General features: G+C 40.3%; 1 protein-coding gene across 1 annotated transcript; it reads left to right on the top strand.

Moving 5' to 3' along the window:
- The first annotated feature begins 41 nt into the window (after positions 1 to 41).
- On the top strand, positions 42 to 6,739 carry LOC134288063 (low-density lipoprotein receptor-related protein 1-like). The gene is made up of 7 exons (XM_062851743.1): positions 42 to 841; positions 899 to 1,362; positions 1,437 to 1,590; positions 1,679 to 1,877; positions 1,942 to 2,147; positions 2,206 to 2,322; positions 6,339 to 6,739. Exons 2-7 carry the CDS (start codon positions 1,078 to 1,080, stop codon positions 6,368 to 6,370), a joined length of 993 nt encoding a protein of 330 aa, XP_062707727.1. The 5' UTR covers positions 42 to 841; positions 899 to 1,077; the 3' UTR covers positions 6,371 to 6,739.
- The last annotated feature ends 4,944 nt before the right edge of the window (positions 6,740 to 11,683 follow it).

The following is an 11,683-nucleotide window of genomic DNA, read 5'->3' as shown; positions in this document are numbered from 1 at the left end:
CGAAAATGAATATGTTTGTTTTGAATTTTCAGTGCAGAATCATTCAAATTCGTGCTGTTTTCAGTCAATGACTTTGAACATTTTGCACCCTGTCGAATACATAAGCAGTTTTTGTAATATTGATAGGACATTATATTTTGAAAGTTCTTCAAAAACAAAATATCAATGCTTTGGTTTCTGCTTAAGTTTAATCTGAGAAACCATCAATCAAAATGGCCCTCAATTTAGTGCATGATAATACTTTTTATAAATTGTGTGCCTCAGATTGCTTTAGTTTACTGTTCAACCTGTTTATATATTCAATCGTCTGCATTATTTGTTTGTAGTCATTTAATTGAAACATTGTTTCAGTGTTAAATGTTCAATCCCCTTTGCATTTGTTGCTTGATTTGAAATTTTATTCTAATTGTTTATTAGTCAAGTCTATAATTTAGCACGATTTTATTTCAGAATAATAATTTATTTTTTCTATACAGTGATCCTGTATTACATTCATCGAGTGGAGAAAGATCGGATGTACGTTCTTTATTGGAGAAACTTATACTTGAGGACGACCAGTTCGACGTACAAGATATTTTACCAAACACATTTGCAGATCCAGCATCACTGATACTAAATTCAGATTATGCATGCCCAGTTGGTCAAGTAGTACAGGTTCCGGATTGTGTACCTTGCGCTGTTGGAACATATTTTAACGCAACAAGCAAATTATGCATTGCCTGTCCAAAAGGGTCGTACCAGTCTGAAATTGGCCAGCTGCAATGTAAAAGTTGTCCGAATATTGCTGGTCGATCAGGCGTTACCTCAATTACTGGAGCCCGATCTGCAGCTGAATGCAAAGGTATGGAAATACGCATCTGTAGCCAATAAAATTACATATACATTATTACTTCATTAGAACGATGTCCGGCTGGAAAGTACTTGGACACTGATACAGGTCTTTGTCAACCATGTGGATATGGATTCTATCAACCCAATGAAGGATCGTTCTCTTGTGAGATTTGTGGATTGGGACAGACAACTAGAATTGCCGAAGCTACATCAAAGTCTGAATGTCGCGATGAATGCAATTCCGGGATGCAATTGGGAGTTGATGGAAAATGCGAAGCTTGCCCACGAGGAACATTCAGAACTCAGGGAGTACAACCGGCTTGTGCAGCTTGCCCAATAGGAAGAACAACTCCAAAAGCTGGGTCCTCTAGTATCGAAGAATGCTCTTTGCCTGTTTGCGCTCCTGGGACTTACCTCAATGGAACTGTAAACATATGCGTAGAGTGCGGTAAAGGATTCTATCAGCCAGAACAGCAGCAGACATTCTGCATACCTTGTCCACCGAACCATAGCACCAAAACTAATGCAGCGGTAATATTTCTTTTGTTAGAAAAAATACTTTAATATAATTTAATTTAATTTAATTTTTTATAAAAAACTTACAGACAAGCAAAGCAGAGTGTATCAATCCATGTGCCAACGTTGCAGATGGACAACAGCATTGTGATCCTAACGCATTCTGTATTTTGATGCCAGCATCATTTGATTTCAAATGTGAATGTAAACCAGGATTCAATGGAACAGGAATGCAGTGCACAGGTAGTTAGGAATAACGTTTTTCAATGTTACACAGTTGGGTGATGGAAGGAAGAGACATAAATTAAATATTTTATTTTTTATTCAACAGACGTATGCGAAGGTTTCTGTGAAAATTCAGGTCAATGTGTCAAAGACATCAAGGGGATACCTTCTTGTCGTTGTAAAGGATCATTCACTGGTATCAAGTGTACCGAACGCTCGGAGTTTGCATATATTGCTGGAGGAATAGCAGCCACAGTGATTTTCATCATATTGATTGTTCTTTTGATCTGGATGATTTGCTCCAGGTTGGTTATCAATTGAATCTGTAATGAAATGCGGCTATTATATTTTTGTTTTCACCAATTATAGAGCGAACAAGCGACGTGACCCCAAGAAAATACTTTCACCGGCCACGGACCAAACTGGCTCACAGGTCAACTTCTACTATGGAGCTCATACACCTTATGCCGAAAGCATTGCTCCTTCCCACCATAGCACTTATGCTCACTACTATGACGACGAGGAAGATGGATGGGAAATGCCAAACTTTTATAATGAGAGTTACATGAAGGAGGGTACGTAATATATGATTATTGAAAACATATTTTCTTATATATATTAATTTTATTGAAGGATTACATGGTACAAACGGAAAACTAAATTCCCTAGCACGATCCAATGCTTCATTGTACGGAACAAAGGAGGATCTGTATGACAGACTGAAAAGGCACGCCTATACAGGCAAGAAAGGTAAACAGTGTGTTGTTTTGTAGGGTATTGGTTCTCTTCTTAAGCATGTGGCTCCCATTTTCATCCAACGAAAAACAATGGATTGAACCATTGAAGCACTATTTGTTTTGTTTCTTATTTTTGTATTTTTTGTTGGAAGTGAGCACGCATGAAAACAAAAAGAACGGAATTAATCGGTGCCAAAATCGCTTGTTTTCGAATAGGATGAATATGGGAGCGTGAGACTACTGTTACCTTACATAACTATTAGACTGAGTCAACAAAATTGATTTTTTGGAACAAAGCTTTCTCGATTCTTTTTTGGGAGCAACTGGAAACGTCCACGTTTTCCGCTTTGAGATTGAAAATTTTCTGGGATTTTGAATGAAAAACGTATTTTTGCATTTTTTCTTGAAAAAAAAGTCGAGTAACACCAAATAACTCATGACGTAAAAGTAAAGCCTAAGATACGCCGGAAAAAAATTGTAGAATACCGCAAATTACTCTTAGGCTTGTGAAAAAAATTAAACGCTTGTCAACTTGGGGTTTTATTTTTGAAGCTATTCCTTTACATGTTAAGCACCTTTGGAAAATTTGTACGTTATAACTTTGGTCCCAAGCGTCGCACAATGGGGAAAAAATAGGTATAAAACGCGACAAAATCAATATCTCTGCTCGGAGTGGATGGATTTAAATGAAATTTTGACACAAACTGCGAAAAACTCTACAGTTTTAGATAAGCAGGGCGTCATTCGCCGCACGATGCTAGAAATCAGTGTATCGGGCCCATTTTAACCCTCTCTGTCTCATTTTCAACATTTTGGAAAAATCCTGGAGTGCAAAATAAATGATTTATTTAATTCGTGTTTGTGTTAAAACTTCCGTAGTATCAAATGGAGCTGGTTTGGCTCACCGTACGGCATTAAAAATTGAAATATTATCAAATAACCCCGATATCCCCTATTTCTTTAAATTTTCGCATGCACCTTCGCCCGGAGTGGAACGCAATCGACAAGAGAAGGACCAATCTTATGTCAAATTTACGATACTATGGAAATTTCTACACAAACACGAGGTAAATAAATCATTTATTTTGCACCCCAGTCGGAAATAAATGAGGATTTTCTCAAAAAGGTGTGAAAGAGAGAGCGCGGGGTAAAACGAGGTCAATACACTGATTTCCAGCATCGTGCGGCGGATGACACCCTCGTTATCTGAAACTATAGAGATTTTTGCTTTGTGTGTCAAAAATTCATTCGATTCCATCCACTCCGAGCAAAGATATTGGATTTATTCGCGTGTTATACCTATTTTTCCCATTGTGCGTCGGCTCGCTTTGTGGTATTCAACAAAGTTTTTCAGTACATCTAAGGTTATATCTTAACGTCATCGGTTATACAGTTGGAGACAAATTTACTCCCTTTAGGCGAAAAAAGCAAAACAAAAATCCAATACAAATTTCAATTGCAATGCGGAATGTAAAGGGACGCAACCAATCGATTCCAAATTTTGCTCAGTTATTACGGATGCTAGTATGGACCGAAAAAACTTTGTTCCGGGTTGCGATCAAATTTTAATTTTCTCATACAACGTTGATCCACTCTGATAATTATCGATGGGTGACAAAACATCGAATGTGAAAACTTCGAATGCTAAAACGTCGAGAGGACAAAACGTCGAAAGAATGAAACGTCAAGAAGTGTGTAATTGTTCGCAGTTCAGTGTGGATTTATTTTTTGAGATATTGTGTGAATTTAAATCATTTGTTTTGCGAAAAAAGTGCAGATAGTGTTCGTATGTGTTGTGCAGTTTTCTCCGTCAGTTATGTTGTTGTAAGGCAATAGTAGGATACTCTCTACCATACTGCGCCGCCATATATGTAGTTCCACAACCCACCAACAGAGGGCAAGCATGGAAGATCTACCAAGATGGAAGGATGACGAACTGATTAATGGGGACACACGAATATTGTCTCGTTGTCTCGGCTCATTGCCCGAGAGTTGAGTAAAGAGTATTCTGTGGATACTCTGTGTTTTTGTACTAGTACCATATCCTGTGGATACCGGATGAATTGCAGAGAAGGACAGCAGAACCCCACTATTTTGGGCACAACTTGGGTTGTGAAAGATGAAGGCACCCACCTCCCCCTCGTCCGTTGGAAAGTACCGGCAAGCCCTGCCGTAAACCAAACCAGACGCTCTTGAATAATGGGCCCGATAATCGCCATCGCCACCCTAAAGGTGCCAGAGATCCGGCCGACGATACCTAAAGTCCGCCATCGTAGCCACACTGAAGGATTTGGCGACGTAATGGTAAAAGTTTGTGGAAGGTGGTAGCAGGCCCCGAAGAAGTAAGGAAAGGATAGAGACAAGTAAAAGTAGAGATTAAAAGTGTGGGGAAGTGTATGAAGAAGAAGGAGGCCGGAAAAGTCCGGGATAATATACACTCCCGTTCAAAAGTTTGGGGTCACCCCCTCAAAAACATGTCATTTTTTTAGGCCCATATCTCCGCCAATTTGCGTCCGATTTCAAAACCCTAGGTTTCATTCAAAAGATAATAAGTCAAAGAAACTTTAAACATGATTTAAAAGAAACTTTATCAAAAAATTTTGTATGTAAACTTAACTCAAAGTTGCCAAATTTTATAAAAAATGAATATAAACTTACGGCAGTGTCGCTGGAAGTTGGGTCGACCAAATTTTAAGATGAGAGTGGTAATATGACCCATTTTCTATTAGCTTTCAACTGCTTTTTACAGAACTTAGCTAAAAAATCTGGAAAAAAAGTTATTAAGTAAATTAATCCTTGATGTCATCGACCAAAAGTTTGGGGTCACCCCTCAATATGATGTATCGGTCAAAAGTTTGGGGTCACTATCGTAAAACATGGAAAAGTGATTTGTTGATATCTTTGTCATCTTTCATTCAATTTTAATTCTTCTTGGCTTATTTTAAGCAAAATGAATGATACTTACTGCACAGACATTGAACCACACATATTTGTTGAAATTTACATACTAAAACTTAACGTAAAGTTGCCTTATTTTTTGAAGCGTGGTAAAATGTGCTAACTTTACATAACATTTTTATATACAAAAATCGTTAAATACTTTAAGTTGAAGACATCAAACGTAAATTTAGTTAATTATCTTTGAAATGAGCCAAAAATAATTAAAATTGAACTATAGATGACGAAGATATCACCAAATCACTTTTCCATGTTTTACGAAAGTGACCCCAAACTTTTGGCCAAATACATCATATTGAGGGGTGACCCCAAACTTTTGGTCGATGACATCAAGGATTAATTTACTTAATAACTTTTTTTCTAGATTTTTTAGCTAAGTTCTGTAAAAAGCAGTTGAAAGCTAGTAGAAATTGGGTCATATTACCGCTCTCATCTTAAAATTTGGTCGACCCAACTTCCAGCGACACTACCGTAAGTTTATATTCATTTTTTATAAAATTTGGCAACTTTGGGTTATGTTTACATACAAAATTTTTTGAAAAAGTTTTTTTTAAATCATGTTCAAAGTTTCTTTGACTTATTATCTTTTGAATGAAACCTAGGGTTTTGAAATCGGACGCAAATTGGCGGAGATATGGGCCTAAAAAAATGACATGTTTTTGAGGGGGTGACCCCAAACTTTTGAACGGGAGTGTAAATGTGAAAGTAGTTTTTTACGATAGTGCGAATATTCCCTATCTGCCAATAACTGGTTAAGAAGCATGCCGACTTTAAGGCGTTGTTTTAAGGAAGTCTCGGGAAGGCTCCCCTTTTAGCTAGTCGACAGTTACAAGAGAAGAATGAATGTTCTTTAAACAAAATAAAGAACTCACCATTTGCTTAGATTACTCGTTTTCGACGTTTTGTCTCTTTCGACGTTTTGTCATTCAACTTTTTGGCATTCGACGTTTTTGCATTCGACGTTTTGGCATTCGACGCTTTGGCATTCGACGTTTTGTCTTGCGACGTTTTGATCCTAAGCCAATAATTATGCACTTGCTATTGTTTACTGATACTTTTTTGTATTTACAGAAAAAAGTGACAGTGACAGCGAAGGAAATTAAACACTTTCTTGAAACCTATTGAAAAGATTTTAACTTAACGAATCAACACCAGATGATGGTTGCCATCTATTAATCTTCCCGCTGGCGCAATACTCAACCATTCAGTTATTTTCATTCGGGAAGTATATTTAATACATTTTGCAGGTTACGTCATCTAGAATTATGGTTCAAATTAAGTGCAACAAACTCAGTCCGAAGAAAAAAGCCTCTGATTATCTAGATAAGTTCGTCAATTTTATCTAGAAGTTTTTGTTATGTTTTGGAGCACTATGTCAAATATATTTTAATTGATTTAGGCTAATAGTAGAAATGAATATCCAATAAAACCTGATATCCTTTTCATCTGTTTTAAATAAAACATTGACCTTATCCTGTCACTTCAATACATCTGAAGCATATCCAGAACGCATGTCCCATAAATATATGAATCAGGAAAAAAGGACTGAGCGTTGACAGTAAAAGCAAACCTTAATGGCAACTTGTTATGTTTCAGTTTGAAATTCCTTCTTCATAGGGTATCGCGCCACTTGGGCGGTGGCTTCTATATTCGTCTGTTTTCCACTATAACTCAGTCAATTTTGAACCAATTGACTTGAAATGTTGTACACGGGTAGATACTATACCTATCTCATCACATTCCAAAAGTTGTGTCAATTGGTTCAAATTTGACTGAGTTATAGTGGAAAACAGACGAATATAGAAGCCACCGCCCAAGTGGCGCGATTCCCTACTAGTCAGACAGACCATTTTAGGTTACGTGTTAGATTTCCGGTCAAACCAGGAACTTTTCGTAGTGGCAATTTCCTCGACTTCCCTGGGCATCACAAGCGTGCGCAGTTTTTTTCAAACTCACTCTCGTAATCAAAAACAAGAAAAAGAAATAATGTCCTCTCTTTTATCTATATCTTTCTCGTGTTTGTTTACAAGAGTGAGTGAGAAAAAATAAAAAGCTGCGCATGCTTAGGGAAGATTAAAAAATTACGTCCATCGTTTTTCGGGATTTCTAGACCCTAACCCCCGCACCCCTCTGTCACGCAATTTCCCTATACCCAATACACGTACTGTCACACTTTTCTAGACACCGCCCCCCTCCCCCCTCCCCCAAATGTTGGACGTTCCCTTAGATGCCACACGATGATTTTTCACCCGAAAGACATTTACCTGAGAACCATTTACACGACTGTAGCTTATACTCGAACGCCTAATATCCGAATATCACATCTACTCGAATGCGAATTTATCTGAATACTCTACTACTCTGCAGAAATCAAAATTTTGTTGATAAAGCATTACACTGGGACTTCTTTTTATGCACATGGCTGGGACTGCATACATTAAAAATGTGCATAAATTAAAAAAGGTATAAAAAGAGGGAAATTTATGCATACATTAAGTTTAGGCTTTTATGAGGGAATCTAGTTCGCGAGAACAGGGTTTGCTCCTGGGCATTTTATGTGGAGCTAAAGGGGTTTCCAGAACGTTCCCAAAGAGCCTAGAAGAGGGGGTTCCAAGGGGCTTCAGGGGCGTTTTAAGGGGTTGTTCCAGGGGACTTGAGGAGCATTTTAAGAGTATTCTGTCTAGTATGAAGGGAGTTTCTGGGACCTTCCAAGGAGCTTTAACCTTCACATACCCGCCCCTCGACAACTCATTTTGGAAATGCTGACATTTCGTCAAATTTCATCCTATTTTTTTGAAGTCGCCCTTAATCGATCATAAATTGGTGCAAGTTTATTACACTCAAGTGGTCATGTAATATCCGGAACTATTCTGGAGATATTCCAGATTGTACTGGGGTCAGGGGGTGGGGCAGGGATTTTATTTTGCCAAATGGCTGAAAGTGATTATTTCGTGTGTTATTGTGTTTGAGAGGCTCCCGCGGAACCTGTTTCAAGTATACCGGAGCGGCCATATTAGTTGCTACATACTTCAGTCAATTTTTTTCTGCCCGAATCTCTTTAAATCATGAAGTTTAATATGTCGCACGGCATGTTTTGGTTGCAAACCAGAAATGTCCCCAATGTCACCCCCGTGGAACCTATGCTAGATGTTCCGGGGTGGCCATATTAGTTGATACAGACTTCAGGGTATCGTTTCTGACTCAGTCGTTCGAAATCATGAAGTTTGATATGTCGCACGGCATGTGTTGGATGAAAATTAGAAGTGTCCCCAATAAGGCCCCCGCGGAACCTGTCACGGTTATCCGGATGGGTCATCTTATTCAAATCTGATTTTTGCAGCTGTGTTTTATTGTTCGCAATGAAAATTCAACTGAGAATCGATGGTTCAAACACAATAACACACTGAATAATCATTTTTAGCCATTTCAGCACTTTCCCTGATCCCAGTACAATCTGGAATATCTCCGGAATGGTTCCGGATATTGCATGGCCACTTGAGTGTAATAAACTTGCACCAATTTATAATCGATTGAGGGTGACTTCAAAAAAAAATGGATAAAAATTGATGAAATGCCAGCATTTTCAAAATGAGATGTTCGGGGTCGGGTACGTGAAGGTTAAGGGCAGTTCAAGGGATCTCAGGAGCCTTTAAAGGGCATTTAAGAGAGTTTCAGGGTGTTTCAGGAACATTTTAGGGCCTTCCTGGAGGTTTCAGGGGCGTTTGATAGCATTTCAGCGTTTCAAAGGGTTTTCAGGTGTGTTTCAGGGGGTCTATGGACCCTATTAGAGGCGTCCAAAGGGGTTTCAGAGGCATTTCAAATTGATTGTGATGATTTCAGTGGGATTACGGAAGTTTTAGAGACGTTTCGAGGCATTTTAGGTCAGGGTCGTGTCAGGGGATTTCAAGAACTCCTTTAAATCAAAGGGGTTTTCAGGGGCGTTTCAAAAGATAATGTAATGGGGTCTCTAAAAGTCCTCTGAAACTTCCTGAAATGCCTCCGAGATCCCTCTGAAGCTCCCTCGGTCCCAATGTAACGCACCTGAGAGGCTCCAAAACCCCCAAAAACTCCTCCGTAACGCTTTCATACCGCTTCTGAATTTCGCCGAAAATGCTTTAAAACTTCCTGAAATGCCTCAAAAGTCCTCTTAAACTTCCTCGGAATCCATGTAACGCAACTGAGAAACTCCGAAACCCTCGAAAAACTCCTCCGTAACGCTTCCGTAACACCTCTACCGCCGAAAATGCTCTGAAACTTCCTAAAATGCCTCTAAGCCAGGCCCGCGCACAAGCGAGGTGGGAGGGGTAGTAAAGCCAGATAAAGATAAAGCCAGTTTTATTGAAGTAAGTGAGAATGTTGGTTACACATTGTTTGATAGTGCACACTCGGCCGATTGTGTTTTTTTCTGCGGCGGTTTGGAAATTGAATTCAACTGAGGAATGGATGAAATGATCGTGAACACTGTTCACGCCTCGGTGGTTTTGTAGGGGGGTGCATCCTTGAAAATCGTTCAAATTATATGAAATACGTTTTTTCGTGAAAAAGTTAAGTAAACTGCAATGGATTTTCAATTCCAATGCCTCAATCTCTTCGTATGTATCCCATCTATCGTGTGAACCGATCACTTAGCCAAAACCCGAACCTCGGTGGTTTTGTAGGGTGCATCCTTGAAAATCGTTCAAATTATATGAAATACGTTTTTTTTTTGTGAAAAAGTTGAGTAAACTGCAATGGATTTTCAATCTGTAGGGCTCAATCGTTTCATAAGGATCCCATCTACCATTGTGGGTGCTAAATTGAACCGATCACTTAGCCAAAACCTGAACCTCGGTGGTTTTGTAGGGTGCATCCTTGAAATCGTTCAAATTATATGATATACGTTTTTTTTGTGAAAAAATGAGTAAACCACAAATGATTTTCAATCTCAAGGGCTTAATCGTTTCATATGGATCCCATCTACCGTTGTGTGTGCAAAATTGAACCGATCACTTAGCCAAAACCTAAACCTCGGTGGTTTTGTAGGGTGCATCCTTGAACATCGTTCAAATTATATACTCGTCCATACCGAGTACCCGCCGGCAACGGCAACTGGGTCGCGGATAATGGGGTGACATACATAGCTGTCAAACTCGATACATCGCCGCTCTAACCATCATCGTTTTTGGTACGGCGCGTTTTGGTACCCACTTTCTGGTTGCTTTACCTTAAATTGCTCCTGATTTTCGAGAGTGTGCCTCGTGTGTTGCTAGCTTATTTCGGAAATTACACATTTCAAACGAAATTGTTGTTTTTGATGATTGTTTCTCTTTCTTCATCACTTTGCACGATATTATATGTAGCAGCGCATCAGTGTTGATGTTTCAAACGCATTTTTGCCATGATTTAAGCAATCAGAACAAAACATTGGACGCCATGTTGAATCGAATGCTGGGTTGCTGATTGTGGACTTTTGCCATCCCCCTGGTCGCGGATGGGTCTAGAAAAATGGCGGCGATATGGACGACGGGTAAATACCCCGTCCATTAGTTGGTGTCTACTACCAATGAGGGCTTCGTGGTCGCCAAAGTAAACGGGGTCTTCTTCTGTAGCTGTTATGCGCTTCCGCGGTGGCCGATCGAGCAGTTCACGCAAATGCTGGACCGCTAACGACCGTGCTAACATAGCGAAAGCCGGGGGTAATAGCGGGTGACTTTAATGCCTGGGCCGTTGAATGGGGAAGCCGTTTCATGAACCAGCGGGGTCAGATCCTGCTAAAAACACTGGCCATCTTAGATGTCGACTTGGCCGATATCGGTACCAAGAGTACCTATAGTCGAAACAAAGCGGAGTCAATTATTGACGTGACCTTTTGTAGTCCTGGCTTAACAAGTAGCTTGAACTGGAGAGTAGATGATAGCCACACTCACAGCGACCACCTTGCGGTTCGCTACAGTATCGACTACAACAACAGCAGGCAGCGGATAGGAGAAGAGGCGGCTAGGTCAAGACCAAGCCCTCGCAGGTGGAAGTCATCATACTTCGACGAAGGGGTATTTAGGGAGACGCTCCACCTGAGCGAAACTTACTTGGTTTAGACGGCGACGAGATGGTAGCGGTGCTCTCACGTGCGTGTGATGCGACCATGCCTAGGCGAGTCCATCCTAGAAATGGGAGGGCACCGGCTTACTCGTGGACCGACGCGATTGCGGACCTGCGCCGCGCCTGCCTACGGGCTAGGCGGCGGATGCGGCGAGCACGATCAGAGGAAGAGCGAAACGAACGGCGGGTGCAAAGGCAGCGCTTAAGACCGAGATAAGAGCAAGGCCTGCATTGAGGGTCTCGTCTCTGGCAGAGTGCCAATGCGAACCCGTGGGGTGACGCCTACAGAATCGTTATGGCCAAGACGAGAGGTGTGATGGCCCCTACAGAGCAATCTC

Source organism: Aedes albopictus, chromosome 2 (assembly GCF_035046485.1).
Source record: "Aedes albopictus strain Foshan chromosome 2, AalbF5, whole genome shotgun sequence".
Taxonomy (NCBI): domain Eukaryota; kingdom Metazoa; phylum Arthropoda; class Insecta; order Diptera; family Culicidae; genus Aedes; species Aedes albopictus.
This window is presented reverse-complemented; position numbering and strand designations above follow the sequence as displayed.

Excerpts from the sequence above, each read along its gene's own strand:
- LOC134288063 (XM_062851743.1), top strand. The coding sequence starts at position 1,078 with ATGCAATTGGGAGTTGATGGAAAATGCGAAGCTTGCCCACGAGGAACA. Across the intron at positions 1,363-1,436 it reads GCACCAAAACTAATGCAGCG|ACAAGCAAAGCAGAGTGTAT; the intron begins GTAATATTTCTT and ends AAAAACTTACAG. Across the intron at positions 1,878-1,941 it reads ATCTGGATGATTTGCTCCAG|AGCGAACAAGCGACGTGACC; the intron begins GTTGGTTATCAA and ends CACCAATTATAG.